This window comes from Fonsecaea multimorphosa (assembly GCF_000836435.1).
Source record: "Fonsecaea multimorphosa CBS 102226 unplaced genomic scaffold supercont1.17, whole genome shotgun sequence".
In the NCBI taxonomy this organism is placed as follows: Eukaryota; Fungi; Ascomycota; class Eurotiomycetes; order Chaetothyriales; family Herpotrichiellaceae; genus Fonsecaea; species Fonsecaea multimorphosa.
In genome coordinates this window covers 289,556-314,791 of record NW_015971651.1, presented here as the reverse complement: position 1 = coordinate 314,791, position 25,236 = coordinate 289,556, and the positions used below count along the sequence as shown (strand labels likewise).

Here is a 25,236-nt window from a genome sequence, read left to right as displayed (position 1 = left end):
GTGGGGTGGGGGGTGTGTGTGTGTGGGTATGTGTTTTTGCCCATGGATAGGTTAATAGGAATTCTTTTCTCAAAAGGCGACCTCCTGGTTCTGGGGCTACCCATTCATTACCATGTGCAAATAACCATCACTACCTATGTATGATGATGGTGATGCGTGATGCGTGATGCGTGATGCGTGATGCGTGATGGGGGGAGCCTGGGACCCATGGGCCCCATGGTGTTCTGTACTCGGGTCCGTTCCACCCCCAGAGGGTGGTCGGGTCTTTTTCGTCTTGCAGCACAAAGTGGCACCGGTACCCGCAACGAGCACGCACCCAGTGGGACCAGACATCAGCAATTCAGTAGCTGTTTTCGATATCACATCTATCAATCAGACCTGTTTTCTGCGTGGTTTGCGCATTGCGGATTGCCTAAGCCAAGAGTGGGTGAACCATTTGAACTTCACATCTGGCACATACATACATTCTCGATTCTGTTTAAGGATATGTAAACACTGGCCTGTCCTACTACTACCACTACTCACTACTTGCTACTACTATTAGTACTGCTATTCCTACTGCTGCTACTTACTTCTATTTCAAGGCTTCCAAATAGCCCAGCAGTGTCCAAATGGCTTTGTGATCCATCTTATCTGTTCCACCACCCAGGGACACAAGAGCCTTGTTGGCAGCCAAAGAAGGGAAAGAAAGCCTTGTTGGTACAGGGAAGAAAAGGAGGCAAGAAGGAAAACCACTCACTCGTTATATAAAACAATACTCCCACTTCCACCTTACCTTCTAGCCAGAGCATGGCTTCTGCCGAAGTGGCGGTCGTCGACAAGGCTGCACCGAATGGAGGCAGCACCTCCCCGACAGACCCAGCCCCAGCCCCAGCGACGACAGCGACAGGGACAGACAACAAAAAGCTCCGACTGTCGTGCGACAACTGCCACGCCGCCAAAGTCAAATGCACGAAGGAACGGCCGCTGTGTTCGAGGTGTGCAAACTCGGGCGCCTCGTGCGTCTACTCAAAGTCTCGTCGGGCCGGCAAGCCCAAGGGCTGCGGCAAGAAGGCTGGTGGTTCATTCAGTAACAACAACAAATTGCAGAACATGACGCCCCCGGAGTTCTGTAGTCGACCCGAGTCTCCCCTTTCAGATGCACGCATGAGCATGGACTTTGATGACGCCTCGTGGAACGTCGACATCACCGACAGCCGGCGAGATTCGGTCCTCGACCAGAGTTTTCCGACTCTGCATCATTCCATTGCCGAAACGACGGGCTCGCTTGATCCGACCCTGACACAGACATTCACGCATTCGACCATGGACACGGACGACTTTTCCGCCTCTGCGGCTTTCTCCACCAGCAATATCTTCGCGGCAGACTTCAAAATGTCGCCTGAGTGGATGTCAGGCATGGATGCTGCCGCCGCCGCCGCTGCCGCGGTCACTCAAGTCCCCTTCAGCACAGACGGCATGACCGTTTCCGCTTCAAATCTCATGCTGTACCCGGAATTCAACTGCTCCGACACGAGCACGCTCAACGACGACGCATCGACGTCGGGCATCCCAACCAGCACTTCGCCCCCGTCGTGTAACTGCACGGGGTCGTTGCAGGACATCCTCAGCGCCCTCAACGGCACGATGCCGTCGTTCGACAAGTTCCTGGCCATCAACAAGTCCGCGGTCCAGCGTATGGCGCAGTGTCTGGCCTGCCACTGCCTACCTGACATCTCGTCGGTTATGTTGCTGTCTGTCATCATCACCCGCATTGTGCAGTGCTACAAGAAGATCCGTAATGGCGAGTGCGAAGGCTCTGAGGAGGTCGGCGTCACCATGGGCTCGCTCAAGATGGACAGCGAGGATGAGTACCAGATCAAGATGGTGCTCATCCGGTCCGAGCTGCGCAAAATCAAGTCGTTGGTCACGCGGTTTCGCGAGCGGTTCGAGAATTACCTGCAGGGCGCCGACCGGCAGCTCTATGAGGCCAACATGGCGTTTCTGGAATATGGTCTGGATGACACGATCAAGGGGCTTTGAACCGGCGGAGTAAACCTCGAGTTCTCTCTTGTACCTCCAATGGGTGGCCCCGGTCCTAACCTGCTTCTTCAATCTTGTTGAATCCAAAAACAAGCGAGTGAGAAAGTTAGTTTGCATAGGTGGTGGTTCTGGGGGGTACAACGGCACACAATAAGCAACAGGAACAGGCTGCTGATTTGACCATGTGGTTTGGTCCCATTTTCCTACCATGTGGTCAACACTACGAAAATCATCATGACTTGACGATAGGCACTTTCTTTTCTTGGGGGGAGTTTTTTGCATGTGAAAGCTTTTTTGGGGGGGAAGGCAGGGACACTGTGACTTAAAAAGACCGGACTTCTTCAGAGATAGGGAATCTTGATACGTACGAGTTCCAACCCCTTCTTCCTCCGCACTGCGTACGTACATAACATAAACAAGGCCGTCGAGGATTCGCATGCTGCATACGCGGTGGTGGAGCTCCACTGGCTGGCAGAAAGGATAGTGATTTTTGAACCAAGATGGCATGGCACCAATGCAATGAGAAGGGAATGTAAATGTGTCAGCAGTCATAATATGCAGTCAGTCGCCCGTAACGAGTCAGACCCGGTTCACGGGCCTCCAGCAGGATAAAGGAGACGAAGGCAGCCATGGTCACAGTCAGCATGTGTTGTGTTGGAAGGATTAGAGGCCGCCGGGCTGAGACGAGACAAGGCGAGGGAATGGAAGCCGTCGTACGTAATAGGACATAATGGAGGGAGGAAGAAGGAGGGGGGCTAGTGGGTTGAGAGAAAGAGAAAGTGATCGACAGAGTCGAATCCGCCATTCTTTTATAGATTGAACCATTCTTGACTTCCTGATGCCCGGGTTGGCAGGAATCTTCGTGTCAATCCTTTCCGAGTCAATCAATCCGCATCAGTCCTCTCTTTTTCTCGCTTAACGGGAACTTTATTCCTTGTTCCCTGTTCCTTGTCCTCAGCTACTGCATACGAGCAGCCTGGTCACCTCCCCTACTAGCCCTAGATAACCCGATCCTTGCCCTCGTGCCAACAACTATTCGTACTCAATCCCTCTTAGGTACCCGAGTAATCTAGATTTCCCTAACCCGCCCGTAAACTAACTCAGCCAACCAACCAAAGGCAAAGACAACGAAGGCCCATCGTAGGAGGCATGTAGGGTCCCAGAACTCTAGATCCGAGGGTCGAGCCTGTTGCCCTAACCCTATTGGGAAGGTTAGCCGATCCAACCTGCATTAGGCAGGTTAGGCGAGTGACACTGCGGCACTTATTGCCACCTAGTCTCTCCACCTTCAGTGGTTGCTAGTTTAGACAATTAATTAATTCAGTTAGTTCTATAGGTTATGAGCGCCTTTTGTTACTTACGTAAAGCGTTTATAGAGATTACTAGGTCTTGAGGATCGCGGATCTTCGAGATAGCAACTCTACCTTAGTTAGTTATAGCTATAGCGCCGCTATAAGTTTAGCTACTCCTCCGTCGCTCGCTTAATACCCGCGGGGTCCCTTAAGGAGTAGCCCGGTTAGTGGGTTAAGACTAACGTTTCCTAGCTTATTTAAGGTATTAATTAGCTAGTAATTAGCTATTAGTAATTAAGTACTTATTAGGCTATTAAAAAGCTTAAAAATCATTAGCTATTATCACTATTTTAGTAGCGCTACTACCCTACTATTAGGCCTATATTCCTCTCTACCTATATCTCGCTTATCCCTAGTCTCGTACGGTAGTTGACTACTAGCTAAAGAGGTAGATTCTAAGAGGTGGAAATATAAATAAATATACTAAAAGATAAGGGAGAATTACTAAAATAATAAGAATAGTAGAAAGCTAATCCTATAAGGTAAATCGAACTATTCGATATAGGTCCTTTTATACTATATAACTCTACGCTTAGAGGAGTACTATACTATCGCTATTATAAAGGATAAAGTTAAGGACTCTAAGAGCTTTAATTTAGAGACTTAATTATTTAGAATATCTATCTAGTTATCCTTAAGATAGACTCGACCTAAGGATAGTTTTTCTATAGAGATCTTTACTACTAATAAAGATCTTTAGCTAGGTAAAGAAATATCTAAGTTTAAGAAGTAGTAGATATAAGATAAGAAGGCTAAAGAGATTATCTATAATCTCTATATATTATATATCTAACCGTTAATTATTAATAAAAAGACCGCGAAGGATATACTAGAAAAGCTTAAAATATTCTATAAATAATAAGGCCTTACGGCTATCTATCGCTAGACTATCTTAATTAATAGTTATAATCTTAAATAGTTTAAAGATCTTAAGGAGTATATTAATAAAATTCGCGCTAATAGAACGAGTTTTAAAACGCTAAAGTATTCGCTTAATAACGACTTCTAAATATTAATATTTCTACGCGGTCTTAATAATAGTTATAAATTAATAGTATTATAGCTATTATAAAAGATAACTAGTACTATTACCTTTAACGATACGGTTTAATAAGTCTTTTAATTCGATATACGGAAGCGTAATTAGTCTACTAGCGAAAGTAATAGTAATTAGACTAATACTTTTAAAGCTTAAGACTAGAGTAAGGATTAACGTAAGAGTAAGTCTAAGGATAGAGATATTAACGCGAAGAAGGATAAAGATAAGGGATTTAAATATAGAATCTATAAGATTAATAATTATAATTAGAAGTATTATTCTATTAATCTAGATCGTATTATCGACGATTAATAAAGTAGTCGTAAAAGTAAGGATAAAGAGAAGAGATCTAATAAGGATAATACCGCTAGTGCTAACGTTTTCTTTAGCGATCTATCTCCTAATATTATTAATCTTCTTAAGAGTTTTACAATATAAGATTAGACCGATAGGGGAACTAATATAAAGTCTATCTATTTCTATTCTATCGATTTAATTACTATTATAATAGTAGCTAAGGAATAAGACTTTCTAATTAATAGTAGTGCGAGTTACTATATAACCTATTCGCGTACTAATTTTATTAATTTTAGACTAGGATCGATAATAGCGAGGTTAGTAGATTATAGTACTATAAAGATAGAAAGTTATAGCGATATTATTATTAATTATTATCTAAATACTAGGAAAGTTTCTATCTATTTTAATAATGTCTAGTACTTTCTAGATTTAAGTATTAATCTACTTAGTATTTACGTCTTAAAAGAATAAGGAATAATAGCTATTCTAGAATAGACTTATAGCTTACCCGCTACTAGGCTTTATAAGAATAGTAAATAAATCGCTAACGTAGTTAAATCTAGCCGCTATTATCTTCTAGATACTACGGATAAAGTATTATCTTTAGTGACTATCTACGCGGAGGATTCGGTCTCGGCTCTATTAGTAAAGAGTAGCGATATAGCTAGGCTATAATATTATAGGATAGATTATCTATTGATCGATTATCTTAAGAAGTTAAGGAATATAGCGACTAGCGTTTCCTTTATAAATTTATTCGGTAAATCCTACGAAGATTATATTATTACTAACTAATCTTAGTCTCCTAGGTAAGGATAGACTAGTAGTAAAGCTACGTGGATTAACGAGCTTATCTATAGCGATTTAGTAGGGCTAATTAAGCTATTAATTTACGGTAATCGATATATATTAACTATTATAGATAACTATTCGCGCCGCATTATCCTATTCTTCCTAAAGATTAAATCTAAGGCCGTATAATAGATATAGTATTTCGTTTAATATATAGCTATCACTAGTAATCTAGTTACTACGGTTCGTATTAATAATAGAGGGAAATATAAAGGTTCTACTCTTATTAAATATCTTAAGGATTATAATATTTATTAGGAGCGAACGGTTCTATATAGTCCTAAATCTAATAGCGTTTCTAAATATCTTAATCGTATCTTATTTAGTAAAATAAGAGCTATATTAAAGGACTTAAAGCTACTATAATTCCTATAGGAAAACGTCTTATAAATCGCTATCTATTTATATAATAGAAGCCCTAATAGATCTATTAGTATAATACCGTTCGAACGCTACTATAGCGAGAAACCTAATCTAGGCTATCTACGAATCGTTAGATCGCGCGTATTTATATATATTCCTAAGGAGCGCTATTAGGGTAAGTTTATAGATAGATCGCGTCTATATATGATAGTAAGTTACGGCGGTTCGGCTACGATTTATTAGGTATATAACCCTAAATCGCGTAAGGTTATTCGCGCTAGAGACGTAGTCTTTGACGAGGATAATTATAACTATCTCGCGCCGTTAGAGATTAACGAGGGATTCGATATAGATAAAGATATCTAGGATACGCTATTGGTTAATTATAGTGACTATTTACGTGAGGAACCACTAGATCTACTATAGGTTGTAACACTAGTTGAACAGCAAGTTCAGGAGTAACAAGATACAATTGTTGAGCCACTTGCGCGTTCATTGCCACCGGTTGTACAGCCTCAGGTTGTGGTCCCACCGATTGATATTACGCCTCCTAAGCTAGGTCTACCTACGCCGTAGGCTCCTCAACCGAAGCGAAGTAGGAGAGCTATAAAGCCGTCGCTTAAGGCGCGAGAGAATGCCGTAAACCTTACATAGGAATACCTAAATACTATCGCTATTATAGGGTATAAGATTATTACTTATGGTTAGGTAATGAAAGGACCTGATCGCGATCGCTGGAAGTATACGATTAAGTAGTAGTACTAAGCTTATATCGATAATGGTACCTAGATAGTGATAGATAAGTAACCTAGTATGAATATCTTAATAGACTATTAGGTACTTATTAAGAAGCTAGATCGCTTAAAGGCTCGCTAGATAGTCTATAGAAATAAATAGATTCGCGGTATCGATTATAACGATATCTATATATCTATAGCCCGCTCTAGATCGATTAGATTACTCTTTACTATCGTCTATATTAAGAACTTATATTATATATAACTAGATATTATTAACGCATTTCTAAACTCTTATCTTATTAAGACCGTTTATATACGGTATCTTACTAGATTCGGCGAGAACGGTATCTATTATAAGCTTATTAAAGCGCTATTTAGTCTCTATTAATTATCGCGTAAATAGTAGTTAAATATCTCTCGTAAATTAACTATAATAGGGTTTAGGCGTTACTAGGGCGATTAATTAGTATTCGTTAACTAGGACGGAGTAGTTATTATTTTATACGTGGACGATTTAGCCTTATTCTCTAATAATAGAAAGGTAATCGAGTATATAAAAGCTAAGCTATTAGGTACTTATAAGTTGAGAGATCTTAGAGATTTATAGGCGTTTATTAGTATTTAGGTCCTACGTATATAGTCTAGGGTCTTTATCTATTAAAAGAACTACTACTAGTCTATCCTAGAGCGTTTTAGCTATCTAGAGAGTCGCTCTATAAGGATCCTATTTGATAATAAGGTCGTTCTCGTACCGCGCGAGGATTAATATAGATAGACGGATCTTAAGCGTTTCTAGGAGATAAATAGTTCTATAGCCTAGCTAGCTAATTAGACTAGGCTAGATATCGCTTATACTTATTCTAAGATCGTATAGTTTAACGCGAATCCTTCTAAGGTTACAATTTAGTATATAAACTATCTATATAGATATCTAGCTAGGATAAGTTCTTAGGGTATTCTATACTATCGTAATGGTAGAAAGGGCGAGATTAGTAACTTTACGGATAGTAATTAAGGCGATAAATATAGTATTAATAGTAAGTTAACTTTAGGCTATCTATTTACGCTTAGAAACGGACTAATTACGTAGTTATCTAGGAAATAACGAATAACCGTAATATCGTCTATAAAGGCCGAATATATCAGTTAATATAACGCTATTAAGAAGGCCGTTTATCTAAGGCAATTTATATAGGAATTAGACCGCGGATAGGAAGATATAATATAGATATTTATTGATAACTAAGCTGTAATAGTAATGGCTTAGACGTCTAGCGCTTATAGTAGGACGCGTTATATTGAATTCTAGTACTATTATACGCGTAAAAAGGTTGAAGATAGAATAGTGGCGTTCTCGTTTATATCTACTACCGAAATAGCTATAGATAGGCTTACTAAGCCGCTTATTCTAGGAGCGTTTAAGGCGTTTAGACGGATAATCGGTATAATAGCGCTAGAGTAGGTACTGACTACGGAACGAGATTGATAGATTTATAGTATGATAGCGCCAATCCACAATAGTGGGAGTAACGATCTTATGGCTGCCTAGTATGAGAGAGTGCTTTGTAAGGCGCCGTATAAGAGTGTGCTTTGTATTAGCTGTGCGCCTGGCCGCGGCACGAAAGCGTCCTTTACAAGGCGCTTACCTGGCGGTATAGAAGCGTCCTATACAAGGCGCTTACCTAGCGGTACAGAAGCGTCCTTTGTAAGGCGCCGTATGAGAGTGTGCTTTGCAAAGGCTGTGGTTACGTGGGTTATAAAGGCTACGGTTACTGTCAAGACCTCGGAGGGTTGACGTTGATTGGCGACTAATTAGATCGCGGCGTTTGGCGTTTAGTTCTGGCTAATTAGATCGCGAGGATTAGTTAGCTAAATAGATTGTTAAAAGGTCATAGGTTATGTTAACAAAAGTTGTGTTTTAACGGCGTTTAAAACCCTTGAAAATGGCACTGCCTAGCAAGTTTGGCTGGCACTGCAATCGGCGCTGGTAGGACAGTACCTAGTGTGGGGGGGTGTTGCCCTAACCCTATTGGGAAGGTTAGCCGATCTAACCTGCATTAGGTAGGTTAGGCGAGTGACACTGCGGCACTTATTGCCACCTAGTCTCTCCACCTTCAGTGGTTGCTAGTTTAGACAATCAATCAATTCAGTTGGTTCTACAGAGCCGTCCACCCGAAGAGCCAATACTGAAGACCTGCACGAGTAAGCAGGGCACATGCTAAAAAAAAGGTGGGATGAGTTCGAGGGCAGAATTGGCATGTGAAAATATTTAGACCCTGGGTCTTTTTACGTGATGAGGCTATCTAACGACCCGCGGTACGCGTCTCCTAGGGGTATATGGTTTGCGGGGACGTTTAGTTGGACTTTGTTCGCGTTGACTTTCAAGGTACTTGTGCCCCGTCTCAGTAAAGGATATGTCTCGCTGTCCCTGGCCTGGTTGTAGAGATAAATATAGGTGCAAGCATGTGTGGGCTCGCGTACCATGGGATTACCCGCAAGCGATGAAAGCCACACGTACAATCGTTCGAACAGGCTTGCAAAACCTGTGGTGTGCATCTGTGGGTAGACAAGCGTCACACTTAACTTCAATGGACGAACGCATAGGAGATCTCCAAGGGAGAAAAGGAGGGCATTGTTCTCGCCTTTCGCGGCCCGCAACTCAACACACCTATCTAATGAGGTGGATTCCCACCCTCTTGAACGAATACTTCTTCCAGGCAAAATATGCCATGGCTACGGTCCCCAACGCGCTGGGGATCCCAACAGCCAAGGCGATCGTGTCCGCAGTCGAGAGGTGGAAAGAACTCGTCGACGAGGGGCCGGGAATAGTAGTACTTGCAGGCGAGACGGCGAGAGCAGATTTACCGGATACAATGGGTGTTTGGGGCGTAGACAAGGACGAGAGCGGCGAGTTCGTGTATAAGCTGGACAAGCTGGAAGCGGTTGATGTAGCTAAGGCCTGCTACGTGTTAGTACCTTGGTATGAGGAAGACAAGGGTTCCAGATGCGTTGCCTTACCGACGAAATGTAAACCATGCCCAGAGCGAACAAGTGGTGGCCAGGACCAAAACTTGCGACTTGCATGGTAGATGTCTGGACAAAGAAATCCGTCACGGTGACAGTACTTGCTCCCGTATATGCATATTCCGAGACGCAGGGGAATAATGATTCATGGGGTTTTGTCGACCATTCTGCAGGGACACAGCTGAAATGGTAGGCGCTAGGCATGCGTCAGTAATGCTCAGAACTATAATACATAGTTCATCTTGGGAAGGGGTCGCCGACGTGGGACAACACGTTACCGAGTCGCCTTGACATGCCTGGGTGTATTGAGGAGGGCATTGTCCACCAATGTACGCGCCGGTCGATACCCACGGAAGCGGGAAGCACGCTGTCGTTTGCGAGGGTCCTCCAAGCACAGTGCGCATGTCGTCGGTATTCGTGTGATAGTCCCATATCCAAATATCGGTGGACGATAGACATCCTGCTTGAGTTGGAGTCCAGTCTAGTGGTAAGGTCGGTGTTGCCATTGTGGGGGAGATCAACGGCTGAAGGACTTGAGATGGTCCTTACCGCTTTGATCAATCAGGCGGAGAACTTGAGTGGGTTGATGGAGATGAGCCTGTAGCCGTCTCACGTCGACTTCCGCTAGGGTTGGTAGATTAGTGGTCAGATGTAAGTTTTCAGACGGCAAAATGTTGAACAGAACAGTCTTCGATCCGAAAAACGAGTTCAGCATCTCGAGCGTAGACGTGCGGCTCTGGAAGCCTCTCACGAAGTGCAAGGCTTCAAGAATGAATACGCATTAATAAGAGTAAAGATGGTGCCTACCCCCTCTTGACCTGGCGCAGCTTCAGACAGCCAGAACTGCATGGGCGACGCCAACAAAGGATGCTTGAGCCAGTCAGTGGTAGCTTGCTCGCACGCCCCAGAGGATGCTCAGAGGTCTAAAGACAAAACCCGTTTCCGGATCGATCAGCCACTCAGTAGCTCATAGGGACGAAAGGGCATGTCCTTCTGCCTACCTTTGGAGCTCGTGTTGGAGCTGTCACCATACACAAATCTAAATCTTCGTGCAATGCCTTACGGGCCATTGTGAGAGGGTGCTGGAGTTGCGTGTAACAGGGACATCGAGACTCGCGGTACCCTGCATTTGTGAAAATGAGAACCAAGCTAAAGGGCTGTCCTTGAAGCACTTGCTCTATTGGTATGAAAGTACATCGGTCAATCATCAGGTTGGCTTTTTCAGATCGACGGACCAGCTTCCCAGATAGATTGAAAACAAGGAGCCAGCCAAACCGGTGGCTTTTTATATATGGCTTCTTAGCGGCGTAGTCGTGTCATCTGGGTGGCGGTTCTGGCTTGTTTCTTTGTGTAACCAAGCCTTGCCAGGAGCGACCACGAGGCTGTGAGCCGTGAGCTGCCGAGAAACCACGTCCACATTTTAGTGGGACGATGAATTCAACGAAGCAGGGTGACAATATTCAAGGTATAAGGTGGTGGCGTTATGCAGACTGCACGGCACGCGCCAGCTGATTCGTAAATCGTGCGACTTGCAATGAGCCTGCTTAACGTGTCATGCCAGACTTCGAAAGAAGAGCCTAGAGTCCAAGACTTCAACAAGATCCCGACGCTGGCATGAACAATTTCTTCCTCGTTGTCGCCTTGGAGAAGGCATAGATACCACAGCCTTGCCGTTGGTCGAAGCCGAAGAATGCTTGATTTTTGAAATCGAATCCACCAAGATCGGGGATTCTCCAGTGTGATTTAATCTCGTCAGGAAGAGTTAAAAGCTCCATGCGGCGAGGGGTGTCTACTTCCGAGTAAAAGTTATGCATAAGAGTCTGATGTGAAAGTGAAGTTGCAGACGGTAGGCAGTGCGGCTGTCAAGGTGTCGATTTGCCAGGGTGGGCCAGCTAGCTAGCACACCGGTTGGAAATTCGAGGCTCTCTTGCACTTATACTGGAATCATTCGCTATTTGCTTCCCAGCCAGTGCTTCCAAAGGCACCATGTCAAGGCGTCAACAGGCATATAATCGCGGCAAAGTTGCTAGGTTGACCCGCTACTTGCCCCTGCCACTCCCTTTCCTGAACTGCTTAAATTCTGGAGCTCTTTTCTAGGTTTGCCGCGCTGCTTTAAAACTCAGCGTGCTTTTCAACGATATCTTGGCCCACTGGCCCACGCTCTGCGTCATTAAAGGCATAAAGGTGTCTCTCTAATTAGCGGCGGTCAAGAGGAACCTTATCAAGACACGCGGGTTTCCGGGTTTGGGAAGGGGTATTATCATTCAATCCTGCCCTTAAATAAACGGCTATATTCAGCAGCCTCTCAGCCTGGCACCCTTTTCAGACCGTGGTCCAAGATCATCACAAACTCCTACTTGGTAAGCAGTTTCTGCCAATCATTAATCGAAACCGCCATCGAAGTCGCCGTTCTGAGCCGTTCCCTCAAGTTCCCATTTCAAAGTCGATCGTCTGGCTACTAGCAACATCATCGTTGCCAGTATCGGAACAATAAATCATCCGACAGCTATTGATTTTGCTTTCGTGTGCGCAGAAATGAGAAGAACCTTCCTCGCTTCTTGGCTGAACCCGCAGCTGTATTATTACCATTATTCAGTGGCATAACAGGCTTCACTACGGTCTGACCCGGCATGTCTGGCATTGCAGTGCCATTCTGTCCTGTATTTGTGGAAGCTATACTGGCTTGAGGGGTGGTCTCAGGTCCATGACTTGCGGATAATGAGCTACTATAAGATGCTGAAGAGAGCTGGGGCGCGAGAGCACCCGACATCGCGATGGGGTCGGCTTGATTCGGAGCAGCTGGTAGCAGCTGAGGTGTCTGTGATGTTCCAACCGTTGGTGGTACTTGCGATTGTTGGCTCTGGGTTTGTGGTGCCTGGACGTCTTCAGGCGAAGGCAGAGTCGCCTTCACTTGGGCCCGAGGTGACAAGCTTGATGAGGGATTGGGCCGCTGGGCTGGAGCCATTGGCAGAGGCTTCGTGTTAATCAAAGACAACGGTGAAGCCGAGGAGCTCAGTGACATTGGCCCCTGTCCAGGGGATGTTTGGCCCTGTTCCGGAGATGTTTGTCCTTGTAATGAGATAACGTGTGGTGCTGAAGGTAGCGGAGACGGGGGAGTTGTCAAGGGACTCGCGAAGTGCTGTTTCTCGTCTGGCTTCTGACTTGGTAGGATCGCAGTGCTTGGTGGTGGTGGTGGTGTAATAGAAAGAGATAGTGCAGCAGCTCCTCCTGACGGCTGGCCTGGTGCTGCAGAACCAGTATGTATTTGGAAGCCCATCCCTTGTTGATGGAGGCCCTGTAGTACATGCTTACTTTTTTGTTCGTTCCGTTCTTGTATCTCCTCAATCTCCTCGTCAATGAGGTGTCGAGTGTGTTCCTCTTGTTCCCTTTTACGACTTGCTAAACAGAGTCAGACAGAAGAATCGACTTTCCTGCCATTTGAATTATGCTCACCTTTGTTCTTTCTCCTTTTACCCACTGGCAAAGCCTGTCGCTCCCTGAAATCCTGAGCAAAGCGACGGGATCCAATGAGCATGTCAAAAGGCCCCTCTTTGACCACGTAGAAGTCGGAGCGACGCATCTTTTCATCGCAGTCCTGATACCAGGACAGAGTAATCTTGAACTCTGGCGCGCAACTGAAACCGTTGAGCATGGTGAATTCGAATTGGTCCTCTTCTTGGATAGGCTTCAACAGTGATTGGTCGATCTGCGCTCGTTTGACAACCTTCATTGTAATGAGATTCTCGTCACAGCCAGTATCCATTTTGGCCCGAAGATGCATGTACTTAGCACGCGTAGATGAGACTTCGGAGCCGGAGCCCACCAGAATAGTCGCGTTTCTAGTGAAATTTTGCGTAATAAGCTCCTTAAAGACTTGACTGAGAGGTTCGCTTGCCGCCAGTTGCCAATGCCACTGAGAGGGTCCAATGGTTTCTCTGCTTCTCGTTCATCTGTTGAGTGTGCTGGCTCTTCGTCCATGTAAATATGACCTGGACGTGAGATGGCCCTCTGCGGAGGCTCCCAATCGTAGCGGTCCATAAACAGATCAGCGAGACCGGCGCTAGAATGTGATCAGACGGGCCAATATATGATAACCAGTGGTGACAACCTACCTCATATCAACAAGCTGCTGTTGAAGCCGAATGCTGTTACAGAATTAGCGAAGCCTTGCTCAGGGAAAATATCTTACATACTCTGCACAAAGATCACGTAGCAGCAATACAACGCTTCTGAAGTTCTTGAAAGCAGATTTGCGTTCGGGTTCAGTTTCCATGAGCGTCTTCCTTCTTTTCAACCTTCCCATTGGGGAATTTGATCCTGACAAGACAACCTGGATGAGGTTCATAACCTCGACCAGCTCTTGAAATCTTCTATCGCACATAGCTATGGCACGTTCGATCGATCGTGGTATCTTTGTGTTTTGACTGGCTTGTACGATATCTTTACATTCTTGCAATACTTCCATAACCACCACTATTTCACTGAGCTGCGATTCCAGCTCTGCATTGCCCTTCTTGGACCGCTGGAGGAGCTGGAGCGTATTCAGCGTTAGTGATGACGCACTGTTTAGGATGGCGACAATGGAAACAGCGAATGTCACGGGCTCCATATCGATCGGCTTGTCAGAAAAGGTTCACTACAAGAAACGACACTGCTGTGCATCAGGCTGCTTCTTCATATGTATCTGAGCCTGACAGGCGGCTCTCAGTTTCTCCTCATGTGCGAGGTATGTCTTGGCTGGCACAACACAGCACCTGACGGTTCAGCTTGGGCGTCGCTAGACCTCACGACAGGCCTTTGGCTATCCTCGGATAAAGGGTTGTCAAGCGAGGCAGACTCCACACTACCTTGAGAGGGGCTGTGTTGGGGCTGTGTCTCAATAACAGGGGCTGTCCTGAGGCTACGCTAGAATGACCTCTAGTATGTCCTGCTGGTCAAATCGCTTGACCAAGTCACCTTCAGGGATTTGGACTCTTCCAGGCAGCACTGAATTCGTATGAATTCTTTTAGGAGGAGTGCTAGCCGAGTAATATCGACTGCAGCAGATCCTACTACTCTTGAGACCTCCCAGTTCCAAAGGAGTCCATATCGTCAAAATTTCAAGACTAAATGGATTTTCGGGGACCAAAATTGCCGGTAGATCAGGATGGATATCACAGACTTGCGACACTTATGACTAGAGACAATGGGCTCGCAATCTTTCGCAGATTCGATTTTGCCAATGTGATAAGTTTATTGAGTCTTCAGGCTGAAGTGCAAGAACTGCAAGCTGCATACCAGGACCAGTGCCGGCGAGATAAGGCTGAGGGAAAGGCCTTGTCATTTTCTTTCAAGAACATCAGGGAAGACAGTGGGAATGATCAATATAAAAGGCTCGAGCTTTTGCGGCAAGCTTTAACAAGATATAGTAGGTACTGATGGTCCTACTCAGTGCAGTGAAGGCTTATTGTGTGCCAGACGATTTACTCCTGCAGGGTACGCATCCTGTTCCTTCAGACCATCTGATGAGTCTCCAAGAGGACCACGTACTGACTTTTGGCTGGATATAGTCTCACGTCTCGATGCACTTGGTCCTGCAGATAATTCTCAATTAGATGCGCTTCGTGGATGGCTCCAAGATCCAAAGGGTGGTGCACATGGGCCGAAAGGCAGGACATTTCTTCAAAAAAGTGAAGCGCGACTGTGGGAACAGGAGGAGGGTTCGACATTCATCAGCGTTGGTCCTACGCAAGGCGAAAAAGATATCTTCACCAAGGTCATCTCATGGATCCTCTTATCGGTGGTGCATAAATATCTTGGATTCTGGCGGATAGCAGGCCGTCCTATCGACGCCGAGGCCGGAATGTACTCCTACAGTGATTCTCAGCTCCTTCGCACCGGCACACTCGTCGCAACAGTTCTATCTTCGACTATCCCGGTCCTGTCGATCTTCGTCCTCTTCATTGTCAAGAACACTTACGGCCGCATTGGAATTGCTGCTGGCTTCACGGCAGTCTTCTCGGCAGTGCTGGCGGCCTTCAGTTCTGCAAGGCGAGTTGAGATCTTTGCAGCGACTGCAACGTAAGTAGATTTCGGGTGTTTGTCTACCATTATTTGATGCAGACTGACATCGTATAGCTTTGCTGCAGTCGAGGTTGTTTTCATAGGGAGTGCTTTGAACACAGGGTCCTGAGCTCGATTAGAGAGTTTGACATTCTTCTGTATGTCCTCTGGAATTGAAGCCTACCGCGCTGCCCGCTTACCAGTTCACGTGTCAAGGAGTCATGAGCGACGATAACAAGCAATGGGTGTGGACATGCTCCAGCATCGGGGTCTTGCTCCGTAATATGCTCTGGAGTAAGCTACAGAGAAGTCAGGTTAAGATTTAGATTCCGAGCACAGTCACTACGGCCCGGGAACAACTAAGGATATTAGGTACCTAAGCATTCAGTCAAATTTTGTGAATAAATGTATTTGATATTGTCATCCACACCCAAAAAGCGGTGCAAGCACGAGGGGGCCATAATGAGGTGGGTGTAACCCTTAGGATGGCCGGGGGATCGAAGATTGAGGATCTTGGGTGATACGGTAGGAATAAAGCACATCTTGAAAAAGTGGTGGGGGTTTTGACCTGGCTTTGTGCGTGAAGGCAGATAAACAGATACAACAGATACAACCACAAACAGCTCTCTAACCTCTCCGACAATGCATATTCCGAACCCTCCCTTGCCCCCGGCAGGTATCTGAAGAAAGATTATGTCTGCCCAATGCATTGGTTCCGGATGAAAAACTAAAGGGAGCTGGTGGGCAGTGGCTGGCTAAACAAGAGAAAGAGAGCCTATTACCGCTCAGAACGACCGGGGTAGCAGCACGCTGCGCTGTCCTCCGCGGTCTGGACTGCGGAGGCTGGAATGGGTGGTATGCAAGACCTACAGTAGCTTTGTTCTCTGGGTTTAGCGAAATGATTAAGAGGCTGTGGGGAGATAAGCAGCGAGCTCAGGATTCGACTCGACAGCTACTCACCACAGCCGGGCGCTGCTTCGACCTGTTTACGAGGTAATGTATGCCGACAGCCTCAAAGAATCAGCCTTACTCCTTGACCACAAGCCGCCACATTCTCCAGATCTCGCCCTTTCTGTTATGATCAACCAAGTCCAGATTCCAATGCATCTGCGGAATTGTGCACGGACAATGTCTAAGCTTTGTCCCTTGAGCGACTCGTACGATCAGGTTGGCCCTCCTCAAAACGAATGCCTGTCAGAGCATTTATGGCCGAACTGCACTCGGCACAGCCACGAATCACTGTCACGGCTCAGGTCGAGATGGTGTGAATCGCTCAGGTGATGTGTCTGGGAAACGAGAAATGGACGTTTGAGGAGCTTTCAAAAACCTGGACCATGGCAAAGTGACAAAAGCCGTCAGGAGCGAACGCCCAGGCTAGGGTTTCTGGAGGAAATGCTAAGGGTGAAACAAGGGCGCATCATTAAGGGCGGTAAATTTACGCAACATAGTCACAGGTATTGGCGATGAATATCCCGTACTCGGTACTGAGGATGCTGCTGATATCTATAGGCAGGTACCTGGTTATGTAAACAAATGTGATATCCTCGGGATTTTCATTGACGGGAGAGAGGGTTTTCGCGACCAGCACGATGCGAACTTGTGCAATAGACGACCATCGAGCAGGGATTGATTTCCCACTACCCCGCTAGAATGGCGCTCGTGGGCAGCTGAGTCTCTTGCTTGGAGGGATCGCCGACAGAACATTCAAATTATAATACGAGTAAAGCCCGAGGTAAATGTTGTGGGTTTTAGGAGGCTCAAGATGATCCCACTCGCCCACCAGCCCTAGTGGCCTGCCCGTGCCTGCCGCCTCACCACCGCATTTCCCCTCCCAATTCATCATGTGGGGCGTGAGCGGCCGTTCAGCGAACCTACGCATTTCTTGCACCGGAATCTCTCTTCAACCGTGTCTATACCCTGGAGGTCCATTTGTCAACATGCAAAACCGTCGATACTGCAGACGACGGCCTCTCATTGGCTCAGCTTCGCCTCCTCAGCTTCGGCTAGTGAACAAAGAGGCAAGCCTACAAGGCCATCTGCGCGCCCTCGGATTCGGCTTAACCTTACCCTTTGGCACTGTGCAGGGACCTTTGGCGGCTGTTGGTGAAAGTCTCCTCCCAAGCCACCCTTCAGCCTGACCAGAGATTCTTCCTCTGCTCTCTCCTAAAAACTCACCGCAAAGCTCTAATATCTATGCGTAGCGAGAACTCCGTACATGAGTGCCTCCAAACATCTTCAACCAGTTAGGCGAATCCCGGACTTACGAAGCCCGCCTTTCGAGCCATCGCGAGAGCTCTTCGAACACCGTATCTCAAACGCCCTTTGACTGAATTTCAAGACGGTGTCGAGCTTTTCTAGCATTCCTATCACGCAAGCCGAGTTTGCAAGTCGTCTAACGAGCAAGAATTCTGATTGAATGACTGCTGCTGTATCCACGACTAAACACTGTAACCTTTCCATCTACGGAGATCCACATTCCGAAAATGCGCCTACTTCAAATTGGCCAAGATGATGAGCTAAGCTTTGCCGATGGCCTGTTTACAGACATCCCACCCTACGCAATCCTCTCCCACACATGGGGACCAGGTGAAGAGGTGAGGTTGGAGGATATATCAGATGGAAAAGGTGGGGGTAAGGAGGGTTACACCAAGATCCAGTTCTGTTCCGACCGAGCGCGAAAGGATGGCCTGGAACATTTCTGGATCGATACATGCTGTATTGATAAGACAAGCTCGGCCGAAGTCTCAGAAGCTATCAATTCAATGTTTCGCTGGTACGCTGACGCACAAGTGTGCTACGTGTTTCTGTCCGATGTCTCGGCTCATGAACGCGGTAACACAGGAAATACTCACATCTGGGAACCCGCTTTCCGGAAAAGCAGGTGGTTTACGCGAGGCTGGACCCTACCAGAACTCCTTGCTCCAAGACAAGTTGAGTTCTATAGTCGGGAGAGCGTATTGCTGGGCCACAAAGATACACTTGCGCAGATCATCTCCGAAATAACCGGAATTCCTGAAACAGCTCTTCAGAGGAAGAAACCTCTGAGTTATTTCACTATTTCAGAGCGGATGCGATGGGCTTCCAGACGCGAGACTAGCAGAGAAGAAGATAGAATTTATTGTCTTCTGGGAATGTTCGACCTCACCATGCCAATGCTTTACGGGGAAGGAGGGTCCAGAGCATTTGATCGGCTGAAAGAGGAAATCCACAGAAACTACGGGGTCCGAGTGAAAGGCATCGAGCAATATGCTACGGAAGAAGCAACATTGCTCGCCCGTCGAAAAACGATACTGGATTCACTGAGCTTTGAGCAAATGGACTTGCGTCGGTCTACTATCAGTTCTGCCTATTCCACAACCTGCAAATGGCTGTTGAAGCACCCTGTTTACCTGGACTGGAACAATCCAAAGAAAATATACCAGCATCGTGGATTTTTATGGGTCCAGGGGGTTCCTGCATCTGGGAAATCGACGTTGATGAAGTTCGCCCTCGCACATGCTGACAATACAAGATCTACGGAAGATATTGTGATCTCCTTCTTCTTTAACGCAAGAGGTCGCCAACTGGAATATTCGACGGTCGGCATGTACCGGTCTCTAATCTTTCAGCTGTTGACAAAATGGACAGAACTGCAGGGTCTATTGGACGACTTAGATGATTTGGAAGACCAAAGCAAACCCCGGGTGTGGACAACAGAAAAGCTGTGTGGGCTTCTGTCTACAGCCGTCGCAAGGCTCGAGCACCGACGGTTAAAGTGCTTCATAGACGCCCTCAATGAGTGTGATGAGCAACAGATCTCAGAAATGATTGGCTTTTTTGAAAAACTAGGGAAGACTGCGCTCGACCACGGAACTCAGATCTACTTTTGCTTTGCTAGGCGCCACTATCCAACAATTGACATTCGGTATGGTCGACCTCTGATATTGGAACAGGAAGACGGTCATGCTGAGGACCTGGACAAATACATCCAAAGCCATCTCCGAGCTGGAAAAGGGACGAAGAGTCAGGAAGTCAGAACACAGATAAGAGAAAAGGCAAATGGTGTCTTCCTGTGGGTAGTCTTAGTCGTTCCGATACTTAACGATGAATTCAAGCGCGGCCGTATCTTTGCTGTCGAGAAGAAACTCCGGGAGATACCTGCTAAACTCAGCGAGCTCTTCAAGGACATCTTGACCAAGGATTGTTCCAACATGGACGATTTGTTGCTTTGTCTCCAATGGATCCTATTTGCAGAACGGCCGCTTCGGCTAGAAGAATTCTACTTTGCAATGTTGGCCGGTCTCGATCCTGAATCTGAGTATATGACCTGGAATTCTGAGGAGATCACCATCGAGTACATGAATCACTTTGTGCTCAATTCCTCCAAGGGCCTTGCTCAACTTACCAGGTCGAAAACACCGACAGTGCAGTTCATTCACGAATCTGTCCGAGATTTTCTCCTCAAGGAAAAAGGGTTGACTGAGGTGTGGCCGGATCTCGGCAATGGAACGAACTTGGAGGGAGAAAGCCACCAACGTCTGAAGGGTTGCTGCCTGGACTATATCAGCATCGACCTTACCAGCCATCTTGGTAATCTGGACTCACTTCCAAAGGCATCAACGGCAGAAGCTGCACGCCTGCGCGAATCCGTGGCCGGAGATTTTCCGTTTCTAGAGTACGCCGTGCGAAATGTCTTATGGCATGCCGATAAGGCGCAAGCCAATGGAGTCGATCAGAGTGAGTTTATTCGCACATTCCAGCTTGCTCGATGGGTATGGATCGACAACTTGTTCGAAAGACACGAAGTACGACGACGCGCCCCGAATGTGAGCTTCTTAGACATAATAGCGGAGAACAACCTGGACAATCTGATTAAAATCTACCCATATAACCTGTTTCGGGGCTTGCATTCGGTTGCACCCACAGATTCAGGCTACGCCTCGACAATACATGACAAAGCCAGGTTTTTGGAAGACATTCAGGTAACAAGACAATCCGCAATCGCCGACAGCCTTCAACGGTCTCCGCGTCTGGTAGGAGGAGATACGGAAAGTCACGAACAGCTGGACCTGGACGATGGTAGGACGGACTATTCTGATGCATCGAGTCTGTCCCCCGCGGGTAAGGAAACGTATTGTTCAGAAATTGTGGAGAACCTGATCAGCATGGTCCCCTCTAAATCACTTGACGATCCAGCCGTAGAAAGGTTGCTTGGTGTCCTCCCCGAATTACTCAAAGCATTTGCCCTCAAACTCGGTCACGGCTCGCCGACCCAGGCGCATCGCAATGTCATGTTCTTCGTACATAAACATCGAAGGTAAGTTTCGGCCTCTGCGCATGTGGAATGGCACTTACTTTGCGTGCTTCTTAGTAAGATAGTCGAGCGCTTCAAAGAGGGATACTCCTCAATCACTGAGAGCGTTCCTGTTAAGTCGCCTAACGTGTCCGACGAGATGTCGCTGAGGGATCGTATGGAACTCTGGGACAGTCACCGAGAGGATGTCATGGAACATTGGGACAGTCACCGAGAAGATCCAAATTACGATGCGGTCGCCAAGGAGACTGCCGAAGCAAAGTCCGAGCATGAGACGCCAGAACCTGATGAAGACCCCACGATAGCAGGGCTCTCCACACATTGGGATGTTGTGTTGGACAGCGCGGCGTACCAGTGGCTCGTCGCCCGATTGCAGCGGGAGTTGCTGTTGGATACGACGACGGCAGATTGCATGGAGGCAATTCGAGGGGACATTACTGCCGCCTTCCCGAGATCCAACACAGTCAGCAGGAGCCGCTCCACAGAAGCCCACAAAATGATCTTTCAAGTGCGTTGGGATCCAGTGACATTTATCAAAGACCAGGAATACGAAGGTAGTCCCGACGAGTCTCTAGCTGGAGCCATTACTCTAACCGGATCGCCGAGAGATGCACAAGCGCTGACATGTGCACAATACGTACGCCAGATGTGGCCGTGGGTTGAAGAGCTTACAATGCAGTTCGTCCAAGATACTGTCCGCAGTCAGCCCGGCGAGCGACACCAATGTGAGTCGTGGAGCTCAAGCGCCTTCACCCTACTCTCTAACAGCATTTCTGCAGATCACTTACCTGACTATACGCAGCTCACGGCATGGCTTGAGGACTCTGAGGTTATCGTAGAAGTTTTCGGCCCAGCGTGTAGCATCGTGGAAGTCGGCGAACAATTGGCGTGGTTGGGCGCTGCTCTTTGCTCCTCGCCCTTCGACTCTGGGATCGCACTTCGCACGCCATTCATTTCCGATATCCGTAACGACGACCGTCTTAGCCGCGTATTCAATACACTGTCTACGACCGGAGTCATTTGCACGATCGACTTCCACATGCGGCTGGAGGTTCCGGTCCGCTGGCCACCTAGTTGTCAGTGTTGGCACAACTTATTTAAAAATCCAGTCCTTGTTGAAGGGTATCCGACTCCTCGGCGCGCCGAGCACAATACAGGCCTAGAGATCCCTCTCAATGTTATGGCGGAGCTGATCGGGACGCAAAGCCTGAACATCTTCAACGGTAGGCTGTTCATTAAAGGGTTCTCGGCTATGTTGGTCCCTACGAAACAGACCGGAGACCAACTTCTCTGGCACTTAATTTTTAATAAAGACGGAAGCCGGATACCGTACTTTTATGAAACTGATGACCACGCGGAAAATCTCTCGCTCGCCTATGTGGAAACCGCTCGACATATTGTCGGCTGGTGTTCCGAGGCGAAATACTGCGCCGGTAGGAAGAACCCTTCCATTCTACAGAAAAGTTGTTTACTGACGTGGTCTCTATCTAGGTGCGGCCGACGCCGTGTATACAGTGGAAAAGAGCAGACTCCAGCGGCCACACAAAGGTTGCACGTTCGAAAACGTAGTCATCCACCAGGGAAAGATCATCTTGAACGGTGTTCGGCCCAGCATCGGCAACAAAGACAGCCCCATTCACATTTCGCGAAATTACTATGTGTATAAAATTCGCTGGATTTCGCAGAAGTTCGTCGTTCTATGGGACGAGGAAGACAAACGCGGTTGGCTGGTTAACGGCGCCAGCGCGTTACTACACCTCCTGCGCGCCTATTTGGAATATACCAAAAGTAGCAACATCAAATCTGCGTTTTTATTCAAGGCCGAGGATATGAAGGAAGCAGAACTACAGCACACTGCCAAGTCGGCCGTCGAGATCCTTCTGGACGAGGTCAACATGGACTTAAAAATCTTCAAACAGGGTACCGGCTACATTCGCTTCTGTAATCAGGTGGAGTATTATTACGATATCCTAGAGCAACTAATCGACTACCAGGTCCAAGGTAGCCTTGGTTCAAGAAGTCAAGCCCGGAGATACCTCGAAGGCTGGGATTTTCGGGACTTCGTGACGACTAGAGATCCGGTCTTCCCTCGTGTGACGGAGCTTGAGTTGGTCGGGAAAGGCTGGGTGGATTTTGCTCGAGATATCCACGCCATCACCCTGTTCGGCCGTGGATTTGGTGACATTATTCAGCCACTCGGTGTCAGTCTCTGCGATCTTTGGGCTAGCTTGCCCAAGGATAAGTATTATCTCGCTGCCTCTATACTCGACCTCAAGGAAATCATGGACATACACGATGGCGACGAGACGTCTATTCCGATGAGACTGACAGGTGACGTTCTTTGGCACAACCCAGTGAAAGTTTTCAAGTGTGAGTGCGACGGAAAAGTTGGTAGTGAGCACTCCGACTTGGTCCAGGTCCTTCTGCCTTCGACTTTCAAGTTTCCCGTCCCCCCGGTCTTCTCTCAGGCTGTCCTCGAATGGAGCGCGAGCGGCGCTGTGGTCTTTGGACACAACGTAAACTTCAAGCGGTTCTGGAAGGACGTCGGAGCCCCGGAAGGGGGCGAGCCAGCGTCACCCGAAGATGACTTTGAGTTTCAATTCCATGACAGTGGTATGGGCCAGAGTCTAGAGTCTGTAGGCACTGAGAGCGAGTATTTGGCACCACAGCACTACACGGTTGGAATTGTTTGCGCACTACACAAAGAGCTTCTAGCGGTGCGGCAGTTATTTGACTTCAGGTACTCAGAGTCAGAGCTCCCCCTCCCTCGAGAAGACAGCAATCACTACGCACTGGGGCGCATTGGTCAACATAATGTTGTCACCGCTTGTCTTCCCTCCGGGGAATATGGGACTAACTCCGCCGCCGACGTCGTCACGCACATGAAGAGGAGCTTTCCGAACGTTAGGTTCTATCTCTTAGTGGGCATCGGGGGCGGGATTCCGTCTCGAGCAAACGACATCCGTCTGGGCGACGTTGTCGTTAGTCATCCAATGAACACATCGTCGGGCGTGATTCAGTATGATTTAGGAGCAGACCTCGAAGACGGGAAGTTCGTACGGAAGGGCTTGCTCCAGAGGTCATCCCGTTTCCTCATGTCGGCCGTAAGTATCCTGAAGTCGGACCCTGAGACGAAGGGGACACAACTCGCAAGCTATATCAAAAAGATTGGGGACCGCAACCCACAATACAAATACCCAGGGAGCGAGCGAGACAAGCTGTTCGAAGCTTCCTACGTGCACGATTCGAATCACGCAACATGCGAGCAGTGCCTCGCTACAAAAGAAATCTGGAGAATAGGAAGTCGACGTTTGAACTTTCCTGAAATTCACTACGGTGTTGTGGCCTCTGGCAATCGGCTGATCCGGAATGCGCAGATGAGAGACGAGTTGGGGACAGAGCATGGGGTGCTTTGCGTGGAAATGGAGGCAGCAGGGGTAGTTAATGCGGTTGATTGTCTTGTTATCCGGGGTATATGCGACTACGCAGACTCGCACAAGAATGACGTATGGCAGAATTACGCATCCGCCAGCGCGGCGGCTTTCGCGAAGGTCTTCCTGTCCTCGGTGAGATCTTCAGACGATGCACAGACGCTCTCTTCGAGGAAGAGGTCTGCATCACCGATGGAGGGCCCGTCTTCAAGGAGAAAGCCGCCTGTGAACTCGTTCTCCAATAACTTTGGAAGGCTGGAAATGAGAGATAAGGGGAAAGGGAAAGAAAGAGACGAATGAAAAGAAAACCAAAAGAAGGAAGAAATTCGTGTACCGGTACGTCTGCCGCCTCAGAGAGTTGGCTAAAAGCCTGAAGCTTCCTAAACTCTCTGGAGTCCAGTAGATCCTCAAGAGAGATGTCGTACAAAATTGTGGCGACTGGTTTTAGAGTCTCCTTCGTACAGAGGATGAGCAACGTGCTGTCTTTGAAAATGGGTAATGACCCTGTGAGACTTTGATGTAGCTTGAAATTCGTAAAGTGAACATTTGAAGTGGACCTTCCAACTTCTGGGTCATTATCGAGTAGCTACCCAAGTACGAGCACTCACTCACTAGGCTCAAGAAGAGAAGCGGGAAAAACAACACGCGGGAACAAAATAATAATATGGCATCTACGACGCTTTCTGGTCTCCTCTTCGGGCTCAGAGCTCATGTATTCATGTATTCTCTCCAACTTTACTCTCCGAGGTATATGGGAGAAGAAGGGGAGCTTTGTGGG

At 47.2% G+C, this 25,236-nt stretch overlaps 5 protein-coding genes across 5 annotated transcripts; 3 read left to right on the top strand and 2 right to left on the bottom strand.

Annotated features, from left to right (window-relative positions):
- Positions 1-789: 789 nt before the first annotated feature.
- Z520_08015 (uncharacterized protein) lies at positions 790-2,022 on the top strand (the record flags this gene model as incomplete). The annotated part of the gene is made up of 1 exon (XM_016778512.1): positions 790-2,022. One exon carries the CDS (start codon positions 790-792, stop codon positions 2,020-2,022), a length of 1,233 nt encoding a protein of 410 aa, XP_016630360.1.
- A 7,314-nt stretch (positions 2,023-9,336) lies between these two features.
- Z520_08014 (uncharacterized protein) lies at positions 9,337-10,198 on the bottom strand (the record flags this gene model as incomplete). The annotated part of the gene is made up of 3 exons (XM_016778511.1): positions 9,337-9,627; positions 9,687-9,888; positions 10,026-10,198. 3 exons carry the CDS (start codon positions 10,196-10,198, stop codon positions 9,337-9,339), a joined length of 666 nt encoding a protein of 221 aa, XP_016630359.1.
- A 2,000-nt stretch (positions 10,199-12,198) lies between these two features.
- Z520_08013 (uncharacterized protein) lies at positions 12,199-14,301 on the bottom strand (the record flags this gene model as incomplete). The annotated part of the gene is made up of 5 exons (XM_016778510.1): positions 12,199-13,091; positions 13,146-13,531; positions 13,567-13,752; positions 13,805-13,837; positions 13,886-14,301. 5 exons carry the CDS (start codon positions 14,299-14,301, stop codon positions 12,199-12,201), a joined length of 1,914 nt encoding a protein of 637 aa, XP_016630358.1.
- Positions 14,302-14,864: 563 nt separating this feature from the next.
- Positions 14,865-15,864, top strand: Z520_08012 (uncharacterized protein; the record flags this gene model as incomplete). The annotated part of the gene is made up of 3 exons (XM_016778509.1): positions 14,865-15,099; positions 15,242-15,752; positions 15,810-15,864. 3 exons carry the CDS (start codon positions 14,865-14,867, stop codon positions 15,862-15,864), a joined length of 801 nt encoding a protein of 266 aa, XP_016630357.1.
- Positions 15,865-18,217: 2,353 nt separating this feature from the next.
- Z520_08011 (uncharacterized protein) lies at positions 18,218-24,758 on the top strand (the record flags this gene model as incomplete). The annotated part of the gene is made up of 4 exons (XM_016778508.1): positions 18,218-21,030; positions 21,085-21,752; positions 21,807-22,460; positions 22,519-24,758. The coding sequence occupies 4 exons, from the start codon at positions 18,218-18,220 to the stop codon at positions 24,756-24,758; spliced, it is 6,375 nt and encodes a 2,124-aa protein (XP_016630356.1).
- Between the last annotated feature and the right edge of the window lie 478 nt (positions 24,759-25,236).